Source organism: Bidens hawaiensis, unplaced genomic scaffold (assembly GCF_021521415.1).
Source record: "Bidens hawaiensis isolate Kalapana, Puna unplaced genomic scaffold, B.hawaiensis_p1.1 tig00003244_1, whole genome shotgun sequence".
NCBI lineage: Eukaryota > Viridiplantae > Streptophyta > Magnoliopsida > Asterales > Asteraceae > Bidens > Bidens hawaiensis.
The window spans coordinates 2,632,460-2,656,893 of record NW_027491178.1 but is presented as its reverse complement, the minus strand read 5'-3'; the positions used below and the strand labels follow the sequence as shown (position 1 = coordinate 2,656,893).

Sequence of the window (24,434 nt, the reverse complement as noted above, 5' to 3'; positions counted from 1 at the left end):
GTGGCGGATATTTTCACCAAGAGTCTACCTAGACCTCAATTTGAGTTCTTTCGTGGCAGGTTGCGTCTTGGACCGCCACCCTCCGCTTGAGGGGGGATGTTAATATTTGTCAATATATTGTATTTAATTTTTTATTTATGTATCTTTTTGTTTTCCTTCAGGTTAGATATCCCTAAATTGGGATATAGAAAGTTTTACCATCACACAGATCAACATCAACCATAAACAAAATCAAAATTACAACCTATATGTTTCTGCTACGACTCAACCCGGTTCTTTATGGCCACTTGATAATTGATATATCTATGAAGCCCAACTCTGCAATAAGCCCATCAGCATCTCCATCTAGCTCCTTAGATCCAGAGCCCAATAACTTATTGATCTCCATAATCATTCGATCATATTATAACATTTTTCATTCTAACAACTCTTTTGTTTATTAAAAAAAACTAATATAACTACTTAATCAATTACACTGACAACTTGTTCATATTAAAATCTTGGTGAACATTGGTTATGTCAAATATATAGTCATGGTGCTTAATTGTAGCAATAATTAATTAAAACCCATCTACTAGTTAAGCCATTCGTGATATTAAAGTACGACAAGAAACGACATATATGTTGAATACTGCACCCGCATTCACATCTTCCTGTGAGCCTAGGAAACCGTCCCGCCACCCCCCGCTCATCTTTCTTTCGGTATCTTGATGGCCGATGGGCGGGCTGGTGTTTCTCCTCTTTCCCAACCAAAATCCAACTTACATCCCGGTCTTCCTTCCCGCTACTCCATTTTCTTGTTTGTTCGGCATGGCATCTGACTACTACTCTCTACGGCGGCTTTATTTCTCCGCGGGGACCGATCGGTACCCGCTTCCATGTTCCCGCCCATTGCCGCCACCCTTTTCCCTCACTTTTTGAAAAATAATTATCTGCATATACCCATAGATGATAAAATTATGAAATAAGATGAAAATAAAAGAAATTGTTTAGGCTGTATATTAAACAAAAGATTAATTACTTTAAAAATATTTTTTTTAAAAAAAGTCTGTTTTAGGTACGTTTTATATCATAAAAACATTCAAACGATTTACAATGAAGTGGCAGATACGTTGTATAATATTGTATTGTTGTAATCGTTCTTGATAGATAATTTTATTCATTTAAATCTTTTTGGTATAAAATACCTAATATTTAAATTTTATGTCATGTTCAAATATGTATAGAAAATAAACATATAAAATTATTGGTCGTCGCATAAATATATTTTAAACGTTGAGTTAAAAATATTATGTGTACTTAGCCAGCTGTATTCCATCAAGGTTATTTAATAAAAGCAATATAAAAACATAGATGGAGGCTAGCTGCTCGATCGTATAAATTTATATATGTAATATATGTGTGGTTGCTCATACATCTTAGATCTTACCTTCTCATTCATTTGATATCCATTGTGGTTGTTCTTCAACTCCTTAATTTGTACTACTTGATAATAATGGCATCAACAGTCGATGAAGTTGAGAAAGCACCGAAATCTCGTAAGAACCCCTTTTTGTTTTTATCATTATTTTTCTTTTCGTTTTTTTCTTTATTTTCCATTGTTTTAACTGAGATGGGAACCTGATGCATAAGAGAAAATAGATATGCTTTGTGATTTCTCTCAAATTATGGGGATAAGGATAGCAATGGGAACCCTGTTGTGAATGCTCTCATACATCTTTTATTTGCATTCATTTGTAACATCTCATTGTTTTGAACTTCTTTTTCTTTGAGAAATCGTCTTTCACAAACATCGCTTTGGCCATCCTCATTTCAGAGTAGTAGCTAAGACATAACATCATGATACCTTACAAAATTAGATAGTCCTAGGGGTGGCAAATGGGTTGGGTTGGGTTGGGTCGAAACAGGTCATGGGTCGGAACGGGTTAAGGTTGAAACGGGTCACTTAAAAAACGGGGTTGTTTTGGTTTGGGTCGGAACGGGTTAGGGTCAACAGGTTCGGGTTAGAAACGAGTCACTTAAAAAAAGCGATTTTTCCAGTTCGTTTCAGCACCTAACAGCTCGTTTAAGTGATTTTCAGTTCGTTTCAGCACCCAAAAGCTTGTTTAAGCGATTTTTCTGTTCGTTTCAGCACGTAACAGCTCGTTTAAGCGATTTTTCAGTTTGTTTCAGCACTTAGCAGCTTGTTTCGGCACGTTTTTATTTCGTTTTCGTCGACTTTTCAGTTTCGGTTAATTTGTCGGGTTTTTCTTAACGAGGACAACGGACGAAACGTTTTGGTTTTTTGGAATATTGGATTTTAATAATCCATATTAAATGGTATTGGCCGATAATAATCCCTATTCGTTTTATCGCCACTGGCGGTCCCAAATTCAAAAAAGTTGGCCCCCAATGGTCCCACGTTAAAAATGACTTAACGACGTTATAATTTTTTCTGAATTTCAAATCAATGTTTTAGGGCTTTTGATCGTTAGGAGGATACGAGTTGATTGGTGTAAAACTTAGCTCGAAACAATGATCAAATTATATTTTTGTAAAACATATAAAACAGACCAAAAAAAAATAATAAAGTTGAGTAATTTTTAAAATATACATGAGGGTCAAAGTTGTACATTAAATAGTATAATATGTTGATAAGTGAAAAAATTTTAGTTGTAACAAGTTTATTTATGTTTTTTTATCAAATAGAAAAAGGGTTAAATATGTAACTAATGGGATAACATGTAAACATTTATATTTAAAAGGCTTGTACATTTTAAACCATTAATCTAATTTGGAAAAAAATTATATTGTAAAGTCAACAAAAATAAGCCCGTTTAAATGGGTACGGTCGAATTTTTTTAATCATATTTTTATAAAACATATAAGACTAAAATAAAAAGAAGGATAAAGTTGAGTTAAAAAATGGGTAAACATGAGGGGTTAAGGTTGCAGGTATTTCTTAAATTACAAAATTTGAGTAAAGTTGAGGTACCATAGTTGTAATTATATTTGTTGAAATCAAATAAATGCGGGTTGATTGTGTTTAAAAGACCACCTTACCCTTTTGTTCACATGTATCTTATGCTTTAAAAGTTGTAAATCCTTTAAAAAAGTGTCTTAATTTGCCCTTTACTTATGTATTACATATAGTATAGATATAGATATGCAATACTTCACGACCTAATATGCAACGCCAGCTTTTCTATACATTAATATTTTTAAATTTTACCTCAATTCCTTGAAACTTTTTTGTCCTACTCATTTTGATTATCTTTGTAATAAATTAAAAAAAAAACTTTTAAGTATATACTAAACAACAAAATTAGTAAATTTTGACATTTTTTTGTTATTTGGCACACTATGTTTTATAAGGGTCCAGTTATTTCACAAAGAGGGAAAAAATGAGAAGGATTTGTAGCAAAAATAAAAAATAAAAAAAATAAATAAAATCTTAAAAATAAATAAAATCATAACTCAATTAAAAAACGAAAAAATTAAAAAAAATAAAATGTTTTATCCGTCTTCCTTGTACCCAGAAAAAAAAACAATATTGAGGAATAAAGATCATTATGTTCTTTTATTTATTTTCACTATTGGTTGTGTCTTTTTTTTTTTCATAACATAATGTCTTTTTTTCTTAATATCGTGTTATATTTTCTAAACATTGTGTCCTTTTTTTTATCATTATGTGACATTGTGTTTTTTTTTTCTCAACATTATTTCTCTCTCTCTTTATTTTTTTTAACAATAATTATATGGGTAACAGTTAGTTTTTTTTTACTTTTTTCATTTATTATTTATATTTTGATTTATGATTTTTTTTATATCTTTTGAATTTTTTTATGAGTTTTTTTTGTGACCACAAATTATTCTCACACTTTTTATTTTTATATTCCTTTATAGTATAGCCTTTACCTGTTTTATAATACATTTTTTTTCAATTTGTTATTTTAAGATATCCTTGTGATTTTAGATAGGCATGGGTTTGAACATATGTAGCATGAAGGTCCAGTTTTCACTTCTAATAATTGTTATGAAAATTGTGAGTAATTACTAATCGTTAGCTCACCTAATCGGACCCATAAATCGGTAGTCGGCCATATCTGACCTTATTTTGTGATTTAGTTTATTTTATTTATTTTTTGAAAGGCAATCGGAACTCATGTTTTCTATTCATGATTTGTTATGTTTATGTGGCTTTTATATGTAATTTTTCGTACATATATAAAATCGCTAGGCAGTCAGACAGTGGGATACTGACTAGCTATTAACATGGGTTAATCGAATTGGAAATTTATAAGTAATTATAAATTTCCAATTCGATTAACCCATGTTAATAGCTAGTCAGTATCCCAATGCCTTACTGCCTAACGACTTCTATAACTCTTAATCACCCGTGCTATCATGTACATACAAGCTGACACTCCCCTTATATCTTAACCCGTTATTTTGTAGTTGAAACGACTGAAGATCCCACTAAGTAAAATAAAAGCGGCAACAAATGGTTTTGATGAAGCACACTTTGTAGCTAGTGGCGTGTTCGGCATAGTGTATAAAGGAGAACTTGATCTTTTAGGTATCCAAAATTCACCATCAGTTGAAGGTGAACAGAAAAAACAAAGCAAAACACCTGTAGCAATACAATGCACCAAAAATAGGCGAGACATAAAATGGATCAACGGTAGGCGATACCTGGCCAGTAAAGACGGATTTTTAACAGAAATTGAATTGCTTACAAGTTGTAAGCATCAAAACGTTCTCTCACTTCTTGGCTTTTACATGGAAGCTGATGACATAATTCTTGTGTACGAGTACGCTTCCAAAGGAAGCCTGAGTGATTATTTGGGAAGCACTTGTAAAAATATTAATCTTACTTGGGGAAAAAGATTAGAAATTTGCCTTGATATTGCACGTGGAATAAACTACCTTCACACCAGTATGGAGGGGAAACCTAGGATAATACACCGAGATATAAAAAGCGAGAACATCTTGTTGGATGAAAATATGAAAGCAAAGATTGCTGACTTTGGGCTCTCAAATTTCCACTCTAGAAGTCAACAAGCGAGCACTATCCATACAAAACTCAAGCCAAATTTTTATGTGGATCCAGAGTATTTGACTTCAGCAAAGTATAAAAAGGAATCAGATATTTATTCCTTTGGAGTGGTTTTATTTGAGATGCTATCCGGAAGGTTGGCCTATGAACAAATTTGCATAGAGGAAGATGACAAAGGGCTTGCATCCATTGCAAGGCGGCGCTTCAATGAGAACACACTAAAGGAATTGATAGATCCTAAAATGATAGATGAAGTTGGTGAACACATTGTAACTTTAAATAGAGGTCCCAATCAAGAGTCTTTTGAAGCGTTTTCACGAATCGCATATCAATGTTTGGCGGAAACTCAAGCCAAGCGCCCGACAATGGAAAGTGTCATCAAGGAACTTGAGAATGCTTTGAACTTGCAAGTAAGAACCCTTTACAAATATTACAATATTTATTTCAACATCCCTTTCTAGTAATTACTATGTTCATCATTAACATTTTAAAGAAATACTCCATATATGATTTATGAATGCGAATCCTGATGTCTTGTCCAGCTAAAAAATTGATTTATAATCTGTCTATATCAAAATAGAAAGCTAAATATCGTGAGGAACCATGACAAGTGTTAATTCAAAAGAATATTATCATTTAAATAATAATAGTTATTATTTTCATTAAATAACTATTACGAAGCATTTGATTGATATTAACCAGGATCATTTCACCACCTTTCCCGATTTTCTTTTTAGTACCGAGTGGATGGGGTGGAGTTCCCCATTGGTATCACACCCAATTTCATCCCATCCATATGCATCATGAGTCCATTCCTACCACCCGAAAAGGAAAAAAAAATCAAATATATACAAGAGAGTGGGACATATATAGGGACTACAACACCATTACACCCTTAAAACAAAAACCTACCATTTTCTGATTGAGCGTCACATGTCGCAAGTCGTCCCATTTTATAGTCCCTCCACTACACATAGCCTTACAAACTTTAGTTTTTAGATGGTTGTTACAAAATTTCACACATATACTTTTTGACCATCAACTTTAGTGTCACATATTAACTTTTTGGTCTATCAAGTTTGATAATAAAACTTTTGTCTTTCCAACTTCCATATTTGTTTTTTACCCCTTTACTTTGATGATGTTTTTTTACAAGTCTAATTTCTATAGGCTGATCAAGTCGTTTATGCTGTTGAATTTCTCTAATTTGAACTTTGTAGACACCATCTTGATCTCAAATGAACAATTTCTCTGAATAGAGCCAAACATTGGCTCTGTTATTAATTGTTGATGAACACCAATGAAAGTGAACGAAATTGACGAAATCAACTGCTCGATTATTATTGTTAAACGTAGTGACTCAAAAATTACAGAGAATTGTGAACGAAATTGAACCCCAAATAGTTAACGAACCGATTAACAATCAGACTTTGAACTTGACACATTTATTGATTTTGACTTGACTTCCAACAATAGAGATTGGAGTTTCAGTTGCTCTAATCCTAATTGTTAGATATTTCAGATTCGGAGTTTCAGAGAATTCGGATTCGGATGATATCCAAATTTTCGGATGTTTCGGAATTTGGATTCAGATTTGTTTGCACATCCCTAACAGCTTTGCTCTTTGTTTTACTCAGAATTATAGAGAGTTTTCTCACCTAGCAATCCGACTTGAAGAGATACACTCCGCGACAAACAGCTTTGATGATGAAAATCTCATTAGGGAAGGTGGATTTGGAAAGGATTACCTGGGACAAATGTCGCTATCAGGACAATTGATTAATATTTGTGCACGAAGGTTAAAATGCAAAGACGGGCAAGGAGACATTGAGTTCTGGAATGAGATTTCGATGCTTTCTACTCTCAAGCATAGAAATATCGTCTCTTTGGTTGGGTTTTGCGAAGAAAATGATGAAAAGATCCTTGTTTACGAGCATTTAGTTCATCGAAGTCTAGACCGACATCTTAGTGGTCCAAATCTCACATGGTTCCAAAGACTGAAAATATGTTTAGGTGTTGCGCATGGGTTGAGTTGCGCATGGGTTGAGTTACATCCATTATGATGTCGTACATTGTGACATCAATAGCTCTAAAATATATTTGGATAAAGATTGGGAACCAAAAATATCCGGGTTTGAACTTTCCACAAAATATCCACAAAGTTGGAGGCATCGCCTTCTCTCATCTCAAAGTTTTGACAACAGAAAGATGACACCCAAATATGATGTTTACTGCTATGGTGTATTGTTGTTTGAAGTCCTCTACGCAGTGAAACCAACGAAAACACAATGTCAAGGCGTCATTAATCCCGAGTTACGAGAACAAATGGACAGACAGTCGTTGACCTTCTTAACAAATATAATTGATAAGTGCTTAAGTGAACATCCTGTGCAACGACCGACTATGGATCAGGTTGTCAAAGAACTTGAGGATGTGTTTGAACTTCAATGGAAGCATGAAAATCTTGTAAGACTACTGTTTTTCCCCTATTTTTTCCATCCTTTAGTCATTATTTTTATTTTTGCTAATTTGGTGTACATTGTGGTATTAAAGGAACATTCAACAGCTGCAGATAAAGATCATGAAGGCACATCATCAGGTCTCCTAAAGGTAAATGAAATTGATTTTTCATCATAATAAATAAAGTTAATTTTCTTTCAGTTTGTTTGATGTTTCTCAAATATAATTTGCAGTCCTTCACGTCCTAAAAATAAATGCAACGTCAGCTTTTCTATACGTATTTCCTAAAAATGATTGATACAAAATTAAATTGTAAATTAAAGTTTAAATGATCTTACTATGCATGATTGTTTATTTCGGTAATACAAAAAGTTTTGTTTGTTTAAAAGTGTTTATTCTTCTGTAAACATTGCATTAAAGTAACGGAAATACGAAGCACACCAAAAATTTGGGAATATATAGTTCTCAGTACGTAAGTACTATATGTAAATGACCACATCAATGTTATATATTTGGTGCTTTGGTGTTTCATACAAAGGTTCACATAAATGAAAACATAGTTGATTCATTACTCCATTTTCAATCAATCAATCAATCATGCCCAGTAAAATCCCACCGACAGCAAAGCTATAAGTAGGGTCTGGGGAGGGTGGGATGTAGGCACACCGTACCTCTATCCAAAGGAATAAAGAGGTGGCTTCCAGAGAGACCCTCGGCTCTAAGAACATGCGTATGAAGCAAAATAAAGCAAAATAAAGGAAATCAAATTTTAACAGTTATATAAAAACTACTACTAATTATAATAATATTAATATTAATATTAATATTATTATATAATATTAATAATAAGATCACAGTTTAACAGCTATATAAAAGCTAATAATAATAATAATAATAATATATGCAAGGGAAATACCATTATGGTATGTGGACTAAATAAGTTAAGTCTAAGCCCTAAGGTATTCAATTCTCTCTAAAAATCCTTAACTTTAATTCTACTTCTCCACGAATTCCTATCCTCAACCATGTCCTCGGAGAGGTTTAGGTCTATCAAATCATGCCTAATCCTCTCATCCCAAGTCAATTTCGGTCGTCCTCTACCCCTCCTCCCCTCTATAGTAATGTTTTCTACGAATCTAACAGGATTCGTCGTCTGTCTTCTCTTTACATGTCCAAACCATCTCAATCTCCACTCTCTTATCTTGTCTGCTATGTTCGCCACCCCTAATCTCTCGCGAAACACAACGTTTCTTATTCGGTCTAGCCTTGTGTGCCCACACATCCAACGTAGCATTCTCATTTCTGCTACCTCCATCTTCCGCACTTGTGCCTTTTTGATGGCCCAACAATCTGTTCCATATAGCATTGCAGGTCTAACTGCCACCCTATAGAATTTTCCCTTTAGTTTAGTCGGGAAACTCTTGTCGCACAATATACCTGTGGCTGCTTTCCATCTACACCATCCTACCTGAACTCGGTGGGTCACATCACTGTCTAATTCCCCATCGCTCTGTACAAAAGATCCTAAATACTTGAACTTCGTTACCTGCGGGACCACCTGCCCTTCAATTGTGAACTTCATTACGCCATTTTCATCAATTTAAATCTAAGATTGATGGACCAGATTGTTTCTCATATTTTTTTTGTTTTTTTTTGTATACTTTGTGTTTTAACCGTTATCTCAAACTATATATATATATATTTAATTGTTTAATGTTTATTTAGATATTTTCATGCATTTTTTTTATGTTGTGATTAATATAAATATTTATTTTTGGCAACAATTTTATTTTGAATGTTCCATTCTAAAGACTCTCAATTATATTATCTATTATATCGCTAACCAATACTAACTTGATTTCACGGTAAAAATTGGCTCAAATCGGAACTATTTTTATTGTTTATATCATTGTTATCAAAAGAGTACGTTCAAGGTGTGCGCCTAGGCGCTTTTGTTAGGCGAGTCAATGTTTTCCCGCTTCTTAAAAGTCAAGTTGCATTTATGGGAATAATAATAGTTTTTTAGTTGTTTTTATATCTTTCGTCTTAGTGGTAGTGGTAGGAGTCGAGGTTTGGGTTCTCAAATGAAGATCCAAGTTCAATCCTCACTTGTGTCACCATTGGTAGATTATGACAATGAAGGTTTTGAGCTAGGCCTTGCTAGGTTGTCATTTGAATCCGGAACCCACCCGGGCATCATGTGTTACACCATAGAGTTATGCTCTTGTGGTTGCACAATAACTGCCAAGGGACAATTGGCGGTACGGTTTGCGGGGAACACCCAAGCCAAACTCTGAAAGCCAGTGGGCCGCCAGTTAAGACAATATAGTCTGGCGAGAGTGTGACAACATAACTCTCTAAAATTAGGAAGTACGATGGCCTAGCACACACGAAAATTGTCGTTCAAAAAAAGAAAAAAAAATAAAAATTGATAAGATTTACCTTAAAAAAATCGGGTATACTTAACTAGGTCAGATCTCTTAATATAATTATTGACTTTTCTTCATTTCCCAATCTCTACGTAGAAATATTTTTTTCATCATCTTTCTTCTTGTTTAGTCTGTTGTGTTATACCGTTGATTTTCTCTGTCACCGCAACAACAAATTAGTTCATTCATCTTCAATTCATTATATTTTGAATCAATAGGTTAGTAACAGTCAATATTTTACATTATCAATGATGTTTAGCATCAATTATGTTTTTTAAAAGGTTTAAACGGGTTAAATTTTTAACTAGAAACATTTAATTAAGTTATCAATGATGTTTAGCATCAATATCTCACTACCCAACTAACGTCTAACGAGTTCTACAACACTACTTTTTTCCCCTTGCTTTCATGTACGTACAAGCTGACACTCCCTTATGTCTTAACACATTATTTTGTAGTGGGAACTGCCGATGATTCCACTGAGTGAAATAAAAGCGGCTACCAACGATTTTGATGAAGCACACTTTATAGCTGGAGGTGGGTTCGGCTTAGTTTATAAAGGAGAACTTAATGTCTTCGGTCTTCCAATTTCATCATCAATTGAAGGTGAACTACAAAAAGAAAGAACCAAAACATCTGTAGCTATAAAATGCATCAAAAATAGACAAGACATGGCCAGTAAAAAAGGATTCTTAACGGAAATTGAATTGCTTACAAGTTGTAAGCATCAAAACGTTATCTCTCTTCTTGGCTTATATATGGAAGCTGATGACATAATGCTCGTGTACGAGTATGCTTCTAAAGGAAGCCTAAGTGATTATTTGCGAAGCACTCGTAAAAACATTAATCTTACTTGGGGAAAAAGATTAGAAATTTGCCTTGATATTGCACGTGGTATTAGTTACCTTCACACCACTATGGAGGGCAAACCTCGGATAATACATCGCGATATAAAAAGTGAGAATATCTTGTTGGATGAGAATCTAAATGCAAAGATTGCTGACTTTGGGCTATCAAAATCCCACTCCATAAATCAACAGCAACGCAGTACTATCCAAACAATACATATTGTAGGCACAGATTTTTATGTAGATCCAGAGTATGTGACATCAGGAAAGTATAAAAAGGAATCAGATATTTATTCGTTTGGGGTGGTTTTATTTGAGATGCTATCCGGAAGATTAGCCTATGAACAAATTTGCACACAAGAAAATGACAAAGGGCTTGCACCCATTGCAAGACGACGCTTTAGTGAGAAAACGCTAAAGGAATTGATAGATCCTAAAATGATAGATGATGACGGTGAACACATTGTTACTTTAAATAAAGGACCCAATCAAGAGTCCTTTGAAGCATTTTCAAGAATTGCATATCAATGTTTGGCGGAAACTCAAGCCAAGCGTCCAATAATGGAAGCTGTCATCAAGGAACTTGAGAATGCTTTGAATTTACAAGTAAGAAGCCTTTACAAATATTACAATATTTTTCTTCATATCCCTTTTAGTAATTACTATGCTCATTCATTAACATGTTAAAGAAATATGCGATTTATGATCTAGGGTCAGCCCTTAGGGAGGGCTGGGTGGTCGACAGCCCTCGACCCGACACCCCGTTAGGCCCGAATAATTTTTTTAATATATATATATTTTTATGAAAAACAATATGTATATTTAATGGTTAAACTCAGTTACATAACAACTAATTTGGCTTCGTGGCAAAATGTATGATTGCTAACCAAAAGGTTGAGGGTTCTAGTGTCATTTGAGAAACGTTTTAAGCCTATTTTCATACAAAAGTTTTTTACACAACTCAAATCATAACCAAGTATGTCAATTTAAAAATTAATTTGTTTAAACCTAACAAAATAGTCATTTTACTTGAGGCCCAAAAACCCTTAAAAGTCTCAAGAAAAATAAAAAAAATAAATTATAACTCAAAATACAAATAAAAAATAAAAAAAAAACTAAAATATTTTCCTGTCTTTACCGATTAAGAAAAAGACAAAAAAAAATGAAAAGAGATTTTAATGGCCGAAGCAAGACTTCTGGATTGCCTTTCTACTACCATTGTATTGTCTATCTATTGGGTTGTGATTCTTAACGGGTCTTTATTGGAGATAATTTAACTACTATTGGGGGAAGTTTTTTCTATTTCTATACTGTAATCGACATGTATAGACTCACGAGAATCTCTAAGTGTTCAAGCATTCAACAATTCAATCACTATAAATAAAGACACAATGTCGAGAAAAAAGACACAATAATTAAAATAAACAAAAAATATACAATAAATCAAAAATATTATACAATGTTGAGTAATGTAATATAATATCAAGGAAAAAATAAATGACGAAAATAAAACAAAAAGAACAATGATAAGCAAAAAAAACAAAATGTTTTTTTTCCTCAACGTTAAGTCCTTTTTTTAAACTAAGAAGACAGGAGAAATGTATAGTATTTTCTTTCTTTCTTTTCTTTTTTCTTATTTTTTTTTACTTTTTGCGTTTTTTTTTTTTTTGTATTTTGAGTTATAATTTTCTTTTCAAGTGGTTTTTTTAGGACACAAATTTTTATCATCATTTTCATTTTTGTCCCATGTAGAACAGGTTGACCCTCAAAAGTTAACCAAATATTATTTAGAAGTACTAAAACAATAATCGTATCCATCAACATATTTGTGGTTACACGTTACTAGCTAGTTGAACACCCATGTGTGTGTGTAAGGATTACAGTAATAACTAATTATGTGGTAAATAATGTGAGAATATTAGATGCATAAGTGGAATTTTGAGATGTCGCATGTGCATGCATTCAAATCTTACATGTGAAATAGTTCTTTCATACCACATGTTTAGTTCTTTTCGTATTTTTTTTCGTTTGAAAGTTCTAAAACTTTAGTATTTAGTGACACCTACAAAATTCTTGAATTATGATTTGACACAAAGAAAGGATAAATGACAGTTTGCTTATAATATCATTATCGTCGTCACAAGTGCATGTGTATGTACTACAACTTTCATTTTAACAAACAATGGTGCAGGGGGAAACCGTGGTACTTTCAAGGTTTCGGCTCAGTGATATATTATTGGCTACTCAAAACTTCTCTGAAACATGTTGTATTGGATTGCATGAGTGTGCTAAGGTGTATAAAGCAGAACTTGATGATTTTGACAACAAAAGTTTGTTGGCATTTAAAGAGAGAAGCGATGATGAATGGCCAAAGACATGGCCCAAGACACGCGTCAATGTAGCTATAAAACGCATCTCTGGTAGCACGGATGTAAAACAAAGGTTCTTTTTAGAAATTGAAAGGCGTACTAGTTGTAAGCATCCGAACATAGTCAATGTTCTTGGATTTTGTGATGAAGGTGATGAGATTATCCTTATTTATGAGCATGCTTCCAACAAAAGCCTCGATTACTATTTGAAAAATTTTCTTTGCATGGATAACCTTACATGGACGCAACGTCTACAAATGTGCATTGGTATTGCACGTGGACTCAATCACCTTCACACCAAGATGGATAGCCAAGAAAGGCTAATACATGGAAACATAACGAGTGCCAACATTCTCTTTGGCAAGAACTTGGAGCCAAAGATTGGTTACTTTGGGATCTCAGAATATCACTTAGAAAACCAAGAGGCAAGCACTCTCATTAGCACACAAGTCTATAGGGATCCTGAATTTGAAAAAACACTTGTAATGAAGAAAGAGTCGGACGTCTACTCCTTTGGAGTTATACTGTTTGAGATCTTTTGTGGGGGGTTAGCATATGATCCCATTTACATAGATAAAAATCAAAATGGGCTTCCACACGTTGCACGCAACCACTTCGATGATGGAAAAATAAAGACATTGCTAGATCCTAAGCTAAAGGAAGTAACCAATGATGACATTTTTACTTCAAACAGAGGACCAAATCAAGATTCTTTGGACACGTTCTTAAAAATTGCCCGCCAATGTTTGGAAGAAGCTCAAACAAAGCGTCCAACAATGGAAATTGTCATCCTGGAACTTGAGACAGCATTAAACTTTCAAGTAAGTCTATATTTTCGAAGTATATACTTGTTTTCTTCATATACTTGGCCAATCATATAAAGTATCATGCTTAACCATTATCAGTCAAACGGAAACATGGGATTTATTTTCAAGTTAAATTGGAATACATTAAGCGCAAACTAGCTAGAACCTTAGATTTATCATGTATATTGCGTTAAGTAAATTAATTAAAAGCTCGCTACACGTACCTTTGAATTTTAAGTTTGTGGATTTATTAAAAAAATGGCCTATTATAACAAAAAAGCTAATGACATGAGTTCAAACATTTAAACAATGCATAAATGTTATATACCCATCAATAGATTTAGCTTTATTTCGTGAATTTCTTCTGATATTGGACATATCAGATATGGAAAACTGAGTCGATCAATGATCATGAGTTATTAAGGATTTAATTATCAGTATTTTCAATGCTTTTTTAAAAACTACTTTTGTGTATTATTTTGAGTTACTATATCGATATATTGCTTTATGATTCACAGGAAAATCTCATGAAAAGCCTCCAGATTTCTCTAAAAGACATTGAATTGGCCACAGAAAAATTCAGTCAAAAGAATTACTGTGGAAGTGGGAGATACTGGAAGGCATATAAAGGAAAGCTACCACATGCTGCCATTGTTGCAAACCGGTGGGATAGCAAGTTTAATGATCAATTTCGGACAGAACTTGATATCCTTTTCAAGCGTAAGCATAAGAATATTATCAGTCTTGTAGGCTTCTGTAATGAGACCAATGAAAAGATCATTGTTTACGAGCACATGTCTAAAGGAAGTCTTAATATATATTTAAAAGATTCTAATCTTAGATGGATTAAACGACTCAAGATATGCATTGATGTTGCAAGTGCGTTGGAGTTCCTTCATGGAGGTGATGTAACACTGAAGAAGGTGGTACATAGGGATATCAAAAGCCATGGAATATTACTAAATGATAACTGGGATGCTAAAATTTCTAATTTTGAGTTGTCCACATTTGATTCATCAAACCAGGAGATGGAACATATTACCGATGATGCTTACCTTGACCCACAGTACAAACAAGGTTTAACTGAAAAATCAGATATATATTCGCTTGGTGTGGTTTTAGTTGAAATCTTGAGCGGAAGATTGGCACGTGTAGAGGGGCATGAAGATAACAGTCAATTTTTAGGTTCTTTGGCTAAACACCACTACGATCAAGGAAAACTTGATCAAATGGTGTTTGAGGATATGAAGAAACAAATTGTGGAACAATCATTGACTACATTTGCGGATATTGCCTATCAATGCTTAGACGAATATGAGCATATGCGGCCCCAGGCTAGTGAGGTGGTGATACAACTAAAGAAAGCATTGGAATTTCAAGTAAGCTTTCATGTTTATACAAATGTTGGCCTCCTTTCAATGCATGTATCATGAAAGTGCATAAACAAGTACTTATTAATAAAAAGAGAATATATAACCATTAATATCTAGGAAACATATTTAGGTGAGAATTTTTGTATTACTTTTAACTATAAAAATAGATCATGTCAAACTGAAAACGAATTTGTTATTATTTTTTATTTAACTGTTTAATTTGTACGAGTATGTAGGAGGACTCTGAAATATGGGAGCCCAAACTACCTAGAGCCTACAAAGAAATAATACGGTTGTCGGGAACCTCTGAAATCTACAATAAAAAGGACATTTACGTCAAGCTCTCTGAAGGAATCCACCTTCCAAAGGACAAAGTGGTAATTAGCTTGTTTCTATCATAACTTCATGTATTTTTGCTATTTAATACATATATACTATTTAGGACTATTCATTTATCTCTTTTCATTCAACTTTTCCTTGTGATTAAATTGCTCATTTGAAAATAATCAACTTAAGAGAAATCAGACTTATTTGATTTGTTTTGTTTGTTTTGTGTATCAGTGGTTCATACTAAGTGATAATGGAGAATTAAATAAAATGGTATCAGCGACAGCAGCAAACTTTTCTTATAAAAACCGAGAATCACATAAGTGCAGATCTATTCATATATCAAGGTTCTCTCCTGTCTCTCCCTCAGTCACACACACACATTTTCACTTTGAAATTTTTGTAGCAAATACTAACTGTTTATCTTCAACTGCAATAATTTATGATCAATGTTGATTGGTTAATCATTGTTTATGGATGATCCGAAACGGTCTGCTAGCTAGTGGACACCCTTTAATTAACAAAGTTATTTGGTTTTCTAGGATTTCTTCAAGCAACTAATAAAACTATGTAGGCGTGACTCGTGAGGATTGTAGGAGTAAACTTTTAAGGATGTGTGTTCACTGTAAAAAAAAAAAAGTAATAAACCTAACCAAATATAATATTGTCTACTTTAAAATCAAAACAAGTAGTACATTGTTTGACCGAACATATACTTATAATGCACCTTGATGAATCTTGAAGACTCTTGAATAGTAACGTTTAGGAAAATTGTATAGATTGTTAAAAGTTATTTCATGTTGCCAATTTTGTACTTTTAGCTTATTGGTCCCCGCTTAATCTTCTCATCCCTAACTCAATGAACCGATCATAACTGACTTGTACTTGGACACCATGATCACGATTCACAATATGAAATAGTAATTGCAAGATGAAAAATAAACAGACACACTTGTACTGAACAGAGTAGAAATAGGGGTTCTGTATACTACAAACTGATGTGATTGATCCCTATATAAAAGTATAAACACAACCAAACGACGCAGCGTTAAGGATAAGCACCGGTTGGTGTTTTGCAATAACTGCAATACAGTTATCAGAAAACCCTTAACCACTGTGGCCTCATATCGGTGTATCCTAAACGAACCCATAAGTCATGTGGCCTTTGGCCCTAACAGAAATAAAAATAAGCGCAAACCAACTTTTAAAAGTACCGAAACATAAACTAACAAATAAACGAACTCAACAAGGTTAGTGAATTGGAGTGCGGACTACATAGCTTTATGAATAACTATATATGTTTGAATTTTCTAGACTGACCACTCGTAACATGTACAGGTTTTGGAAAGTGGCAAAGATGTTGGATATTTCAAATTTAAAGATCCAAGTTACAATAGACAACCGTTTTTTATCTCCGGATGTCATATATGGGATTTATTTGATCTTCAAATTTTCTGATCCAAGAATATTTTCTCATAAACAACGTTTGTACGTGAACCTAAAGTACAAGAACGGGACTGATACTTTGAATTCATATTTTGCAACATGGAGGGACGAAGAGTGGATGATGATTGAATTGCACCGTTTTTCGAATCACAAGGAAGGTGTTTCATTTACATTTCTACTAGAGAGCTTTTCAAGATACTATTGCACAAATGGTGCCATCTATGTTGAAGGCATTGAGTTTCGAGCCATTAAAAAAGCAAGTCAAAAAATACTCTTTTGATCTCATTCTGGATTATAATGCTTTTATTTTTTATACCGTACATTACTGCATGTAGAGAATATGATGTTACAATTTGTATACACAGGTGGCACATGAAGATAACAAGAATCTAAAGGAGGCCCAACAAGTTCAAAAATCAAAACCTAACTTGGAGGACTTGAAACATGAACTAGTTAACAATGAAAAGGTTCTTTTTGGCTTATATGCATATAATTAATGAATATTATTTTTTGAAGACTCAAAATATTCCTTGTGATCTTGGTACTAAATTCTGTCATTTGTCGAACAGTTGTTTCTAAGGGAATTGAACGGGAAGAAACATCTTATGCTGTCTGCCACGGAGATTTTGTACAACTCTAAAAAATGGGAGTTTTTTCGTTCTAAATCGTCAGCAGACTCAAGGTTTGCCTTTTAATTAAGCTCAATTAATTAAATTGTAAAGTCTGATTAAAAAGATGGTACTTTGTCTTCAAGAAGTATGTAACCAATATCGTAAACGCAGATTTCAAAATGTGATGGAGCTTCTACCGCAACAAGTATTTAGAATCAAGTACAAAATTGAAACTCAAATGTTGTCACCATTCATGGAATACACATGTTACCTTGTGTTCAAGCTTTCCGAAAAATGTCAAGGGCTGCATTGTCCAGTGAAAGTACGAGATCTACTATGTCGTAAAAATAAAGTAAACCAAATTGTTTATTTTAGATCTCCAACCCGTGTGAATCATCATGATCCCTTTTGGGTTCCGGAGCAGCGGAAAGATGGATGGATGGAGGTTAGGATCTGGAAGTTCAACTCAAAGTTTGATAATAATAATCTCGGAAAGGATGTTATTCCTATGAATTTGAAACTCATAACCTACGAGGGAACTATGTCAGGGCTTATTATATGTGGCTTAGAGTTTCGACCAACGTAGAGGAATATGTAACAAACTAATTAATATGTTGTTTTTGTATTGTATCAGTGTTTGAATTGTTATGAACTGAACACTAATGAATTGAATTAAGATGACTGAATCAAACGATTAACTCATGTTATTATGAATTGAACTAATGAAATGATTATAGCAAGATTTGTGAACGAATTGAAAGAAAACATATTAAACCCTAATTCAGGTTTTCTTTATCCGTAACAGCTACTAGCACGCTCTGACTTTGAATATTGGCAATATTAGTCCTCTGAGTTAATTTGCTTATCTAACTAACCATATCTCACTTAAGGTTTGAACTATGAGAATAACTAGGTTTTAACCCTTGTAGTGAACGGGGTTGGGTATCAAATATTTTGAAATTAAAAATAACTTACGATAGATAAATACAAATTATATTTAACATTGTTTTATTAACAGAAATATATTTATATTACTTGACTAGACATGCAGAAACACCCGTCATATATAACTCTCATAGGTTAGAACCCATCTATCATACGAGATGGTAACAAAAAAATATATAACATTACAAATTTTGATTCATACCACTAATATTAAGAAATACAAAGTAATAAATGGGAAAAATGATATATATAACAGTAAATTCAATATAACATGGGTAAATAAATATACAATTCATGATTTTCTAAATAAATAAACAACATGGTAGTAAGTTTGGTGTTTGCCAATGGTGCCAATGGTTAGCCATGCGCACCCTTAGACCTCTTCTTAGTGGTTGCGTCCGTTAATTTGAAGACACGCATGTTCGTATAATATTGGTCTTTTGAATAACTCGTTGGAAAGAACTAAACCTCATCATTGTTCATATAAGCAAAATTGGATCAAGGATTATTGTAAAAAGTCAAAACATCATGTCAAATATAATTAAAGATTGTTGATCATATTTTAATTAACACTGTATGAGTAACTTTTAAAGAGACTCTTCCTAACCAATCAACACTAATAACACGATAGAAAAATTACTACGGATAATTTCAATCTGGATGAACAGTAAAAAACTATAATTACTTCTTTTTGTTACCCCTTTTTAATACAAAACCATAAAAATGTGTGAGTGGTGATAAAGGGAGAAATGGAAATTTGTCCTACTACCGCAAAGGAAAATGTTAAAATTAAAATGCATTCAAGCAAATGTAAATGTTAATTAAAATGCATTCAAGCTTCGTAACTGACCGGCATACGTACACCATCATATTCTTATATTCATCTCCCATTTTATGAAGTCGGAGAATAAGTATTCATCACGAATTTTGGCTTGTTTTCTTATTCACATATATGGCACATTGGCAATTAAATTTAAGACCACCATTTGAAATACTTCTTTTGAAACAACAATTTGGTTAGAACAAACCAGTATGGATAAAGGATAAAAAAAACAAGTAAAATTAATTGCTTCAAATAGTTAAGGCAACATAATTTCAACTCATGATTAAGGTTACGTTTGAGATTGAGCTTGAAAAATGCTTATTGTCTTATTGACTTTTTTAAAAAGCCATTTTGAAAAACCAGTATTTGCGGTTTTTATAAAACTGTTTTTTAACCATTTTCAAAAAGATAAAAAAAAAATTGTGATTGCCACACATTTTAACTTATTGGCTTTTTGAAAACACTAAAAAGACAATAAAATTTTTCAAACTTAATTCAAAGTATGTTTTAAGTATATAAAAGTAGGGTCAAGTTATTCTACAAAGGGGAACAAAAATGAGAAGGATGAGAAGCCATAATTTATTGACATGTGTCAAGTAGGGATAAAAGAAAAATGGTATAAAAGTAATATTACACATTTTCTCTCTCCACATGCAAGTCACATGTTGATTCCCCCATCATTTTTAAACGTCTATAACTTTTTCATATGATATTTAAAAAAAAAAATTCACCATAATAACAATCGTTTTTTTACCTTTAATATGAGTATAATTTTGTTATATAATAATAAAAAGTAATTTACGTCATTGTGTCTTTTTGCGTACCATTGTTTCTTTTTTCGTCATTGTGTCTTTCTGTTTGTTAATGTGTTTTTTCGCCGTTGTGTCTTTCATCTAATAATTGTGCTTTTTTTTAAATACTAATAACACCGTTGTGTAATAGTATATATATATATATATATATATATAATGAAAAATACCAATAAATTATCTAATGCATAAAACACAATGATGAATGCATATTACACAATAACCTGAAATATAAAATACAATAATGAATACATATAACAACACAATGACCTGAAACATAAGACACACTGGTAAATACATATAACACAATGGCTAAAAACGTAAGACACGATGATAAATAATATAACACAATGGCCTGAAACGTAAGACACAATGGTAAATACATATAACACAATGGCAAGAAACGTAAGACACAATGGTAAATAATATAACACAATGGCGTGAAACGTAAGACACAATGGTAAATACATATAACAAAATGGCCAGAAACGTAAGACACAATGGTAAATAATATAACACAATGGCCTGAAACGTAAGACACAATGGTAAATACATATAACACAATGACCTGAAATGTAAAACACAATGGAATCTATATATTACACAATGCCTTGAACGTAATACACAAACAACATAATACTATTTTTCTCAAATTAAGTGAATATTGAACACAATGACTAAAGCACAAAGATAAGTACAAAGACACATTCTCAAAGACACAATGACGCACGAAAGACACAATAACGTAATCTTTGTGTTAAATTTTATCTTTAATATGAGTATCAATTGAAAAACACAATGATCAAAATTTATAACACAATGCATAGAAAAACTCAATAAAACACAATGGACAACCAAATAACACAATATAAAAAACCCACCAAATTTTTTATTTTTATATAACAATATGATATTCATATTAAACATAAAGAAACGCTTGTTATTATGATAATTTTTTAAAAAAAATGTCGTATGAAAAAGTTATAGACATTTTAAAATGATGGAGGAATTGACATGTGTCTTGCATGTGGAGAGAGAAAGTCTTCATAAATGGGTTATTACCTACATGCCCTTCTCATCTATTTTTATTTAATTTTTATTCTTGAATTAATCTCCATCATCCAAATCTAAGATCAATGGATTATATTCCTTCTTATCCTTCTCATTTTTATTGTCATTTGTATTTTAACTTTACCCTATAAAAGTATAACATTACAAAGAAGTCCGATTTGATCTTAAAAATAAAATTAACAAAAGAGTGCATTCCACATCATCTAGTCAAAAAACAAAAAAGCAAATTTGACCCCACATCTTAAGAGATAAACTTAAAATACAAATGAAGACAAAAATGAGAAATGTGAAAATTATTTATGACCGTATTAAAAATCCTTTAAAACTAAATTTAAAAAAATAATAAAAAAAATCAATTGTAAATAAAAATCGAAAAAAGTTAAAAAACTAAAATGTTTCCGACATCATTCCGGTTAAAAAAAATACAAAAAAATAAAAAAAAATTGACGAAAAGACACAATGACGAAAATGATCAAAAGACATAATTATAACTAAAAAAAGACACAATAGATTGCAAATTTTAACATAGTGCCAAACAAAATATAGCATAATGTTGAGTAATATAACACAATATAAAAAAAAGACACGAGTGTTAAGGAAAAAAGACACAATCAATGACGAAATAAACATAAAACACAATGACAAACAAAAAGACACAACGACTTTTTTCACTTACAATTGTGTTTTTTATTAGAACGAGAAAGACGGTGGAAACATTTTTGTGTTTTTACTATTTTCGTTTTTTTATTAAATTTTGAGTTATGATCTTTTTATTCAAATTTTTTAAAGGTTTTTTTGTGTGGCTACAAATACTTCTCATCTTTTTCATTTTCCCCTCTATAAAATAACTTGACCGACATCTTCATTATCATCATCAATCACCTTCAACCTTCAATTTTTCATTTTCCTCCATTTTCATTAAACATTTGAGAGAAATGCGCCTCCGATCACCTGGGGCGGTGTTCCATATAGAACTAGTCCGTGATCCCCACTGAACTATACTGATCGGCCTAAAAATAAAAATAAAAATAAAAATAAAAAGACATGTAAATTTATAAATAAAATGTTTACATAAAACAATATCCAATCAAATCAAATCAATATCTCCCTGGTCCACCCGCCACTTCCTACGGTCCGCCACTTGTTTTCCTTCTTCAGAAACCGACAAACAAAAGTCTTTAATTACCAGTTAATCTTTGACTCTGCGCGGGCGTCAACACTCATTCGTTCCACTAACAAACCACAGGCATCTTATTACTTCCGATCAGTTACATACATCCCTAACGGTAATAATAATAATAATAATAATAATAATAATATCTTTCTCTTTATCTTCTATTACTTCCGATCAGTTACATACATCCGTTAATTAAACTTGTGACTTTCATTTTGATATGTGAACAGGTGTAAGTGTGTGTATTTTTAGGGCCTTTTGTTCGATTAATCAATGGCCGCTCCACCACCGAATAGGGCTGGATCAGCAAATTACGATTACCTGATTAAGTTGTTTTTGATTGGCGATACCAGTAAGTGTTTTGTTTAGTGTTAATTGTTGTTATATGGATCGCGTGTTATTCATGCAGGGCCGCCTGGGATGGGGAGACAGGGAGGTCGACTCAATCATTTCAGAGGCCCTAAAGTTTTTTAAAAAATTGCTAGTAAACCTATTAACTCGTTTATATTAAAAAACAACTGCATTAAGCTCAAATGATCAACTTTATTGCCCAATTATCAATATCGTATCATTTACTTTTGATATGTAAGTTATCGAATTTATATTTTACTTAAAGGCCCGAATTTATAATCGCATTCTGCCCAAAAATTTTTAGTGTTTCTTGGAGACGACCTTGTTGATGTTGTAGATTTGAATTTAATGAATTCAGAGGTGTATGATGATTGTCTACACAAAATTTTTGTTAGTGTTTACAAGTGTTAGGGCTTTAGATTGTGGTTTCGGTATGAATCTAGTTTATTGTTTAATTTGTTGTGTGTTTGATTGTTGTTTACTGTGTTTAAGCAAATAATGGAATGTTTAGTCTGATGTATGTCTTCTTAATGTTAGAACTTAGAACCAGTGGCTGATTCTTTAGTGAAAGATAGTGTTTATGATACTCTCATTGTTTATATGCAATTCATAAGAAAATGATGTTAAAAGAGGGAGTCTTATATTTTTCATCGAAAATTAAAAAGGTTGAACTTGTACAACAAAAGTGGCCATTCTAGCTAGCATATTAGTATTTGGAAATGGAATGAAATCATGCATATCATTCTAATAAATGGTTGATGACAAGCTCACGTTTCACAAATATTTGCAGTACAAAGTATATGCCAATTGTTTTGATGTGTAATTGTGTTTACATAAATATATATGTTGTTCACTATGATATTTCATTTTAGAAACCGGAGCGCGACTTCTTTAGTTTCGAAATATTATTAAAGATTCCACATTGGCATGAACATTGCAAACATTTTCCAACATTTATGTAGTTATGGTGCGTGGATTAGGAGTTGATACTTGTCTAATACTAGTTTTGACAAACGACAAGATGGTTATATGATAAAGTCTTTATCATTTAAAATTTATAACGTATATAGATTAACATTATTGCATCACCTTGTATGGCTCTTTTTCTAATAATATTAACGTTATGTCAAATCTTTTACGTTAAGTTCACGTTACAGCATCATGTAAGGCAATCACCATAAAAACGGTTAGACATTGACGTATCGCTTTCAATTTTTGAAATCTTAATTAGTAATTTTTTACCGATTTGCGTTTCTATTCTATTTCTTTATTTCACGAGCATATTTTGATTTCCTTGCAGGTGTGGGAAAGAGCTGTTTTCTTCTGCGTTTTGCTGATGGTTCTTTCACTACTAGTTATATCAGTACCATTGGGTGAGTTATTCTCATAGTATCTACATTGTCAGCTAATTTATGTATTTTTACAATGAATTTTGACATTATAAAAACTGTAATCGGGAATTACAGTATTGATTTCAAGGTTAAAACCATCGAGCTCGATGGCAAACGTATCAAACTACAAATTTGGGATGCATCTGGTCAGGAACGGTTCCAG

General features: G+C 32.5%; 2 protein-coding genes across 2 annotated transcripts in view; both read left to right on the top strand.

The window, feature by feature from the left end:
* Positions 1–4,337: 4,337 nt before the first annotated feature.
* Positions 4,338–6,270, top strand: LOC143622923 (putative receptor-like protein kinase At2g23200). Its single transcript, XM_077093928.1, has 3 exons — positions 4,338–4,388; positions 4,438–5,448; positions 6,259–6,270. Exons 1-3 carry the CDS (start codon positions 4,338–4,340, stop codon positions 6,268–6,270), a joined length of 1,074 nt encoding a protein of 357 aa, XP_076950043.1.
* Positions 6,271–7,075: 805 nt separating this feature from the next.
* The window catches only part of LOC143622922 (uncharacterized), a 34,676-nt gene continuing 17,317 nt past the window's right edge, over positions 7,076–24,434 (top strand). The window contains exons 1-5 of the mRNA XM_077093927.1: positions 7,076–7,504; positions 7,592–7,648; positions 10,386–11,381; positions 12,967–13,965; positions 14,469–15,329. Coding sequence (XP_076950042.1) covers positions 7,247–7,504; positions 7,592–7,648; positions 10,386–11,381; positions 12,967–13,965; positions 14,469–15,329 — 3,171 coding nt within the window. The 5' untranslated portion in view covers positions 7,076–7,246. The remainder of the gene's footprint in view (positions 7,505–7,591; positions 7,649–10,385; positions 11,382–12,966; positions 13,966–14,468; positions 15,330–24,434) is intronic.

What these genes read in the sequence shown, in the direction of transcription:
- LOC143622923 (XM_077093928.1), top strand. Translation starts at nt 4,338, where the DNA reads ATGCCTTACTGCCTAACGACTTCTATAACTCTTAATCACCCGTGCTAT. An exon ending in TTAATCACCCGTGCTATCAT is followed by an intron (nt 4,389 to 4,437) that starts GTACATACAAGC and finishes GTTATTTTGTAG; the next exon opens with TTGAAACGACTGAAGATCCC.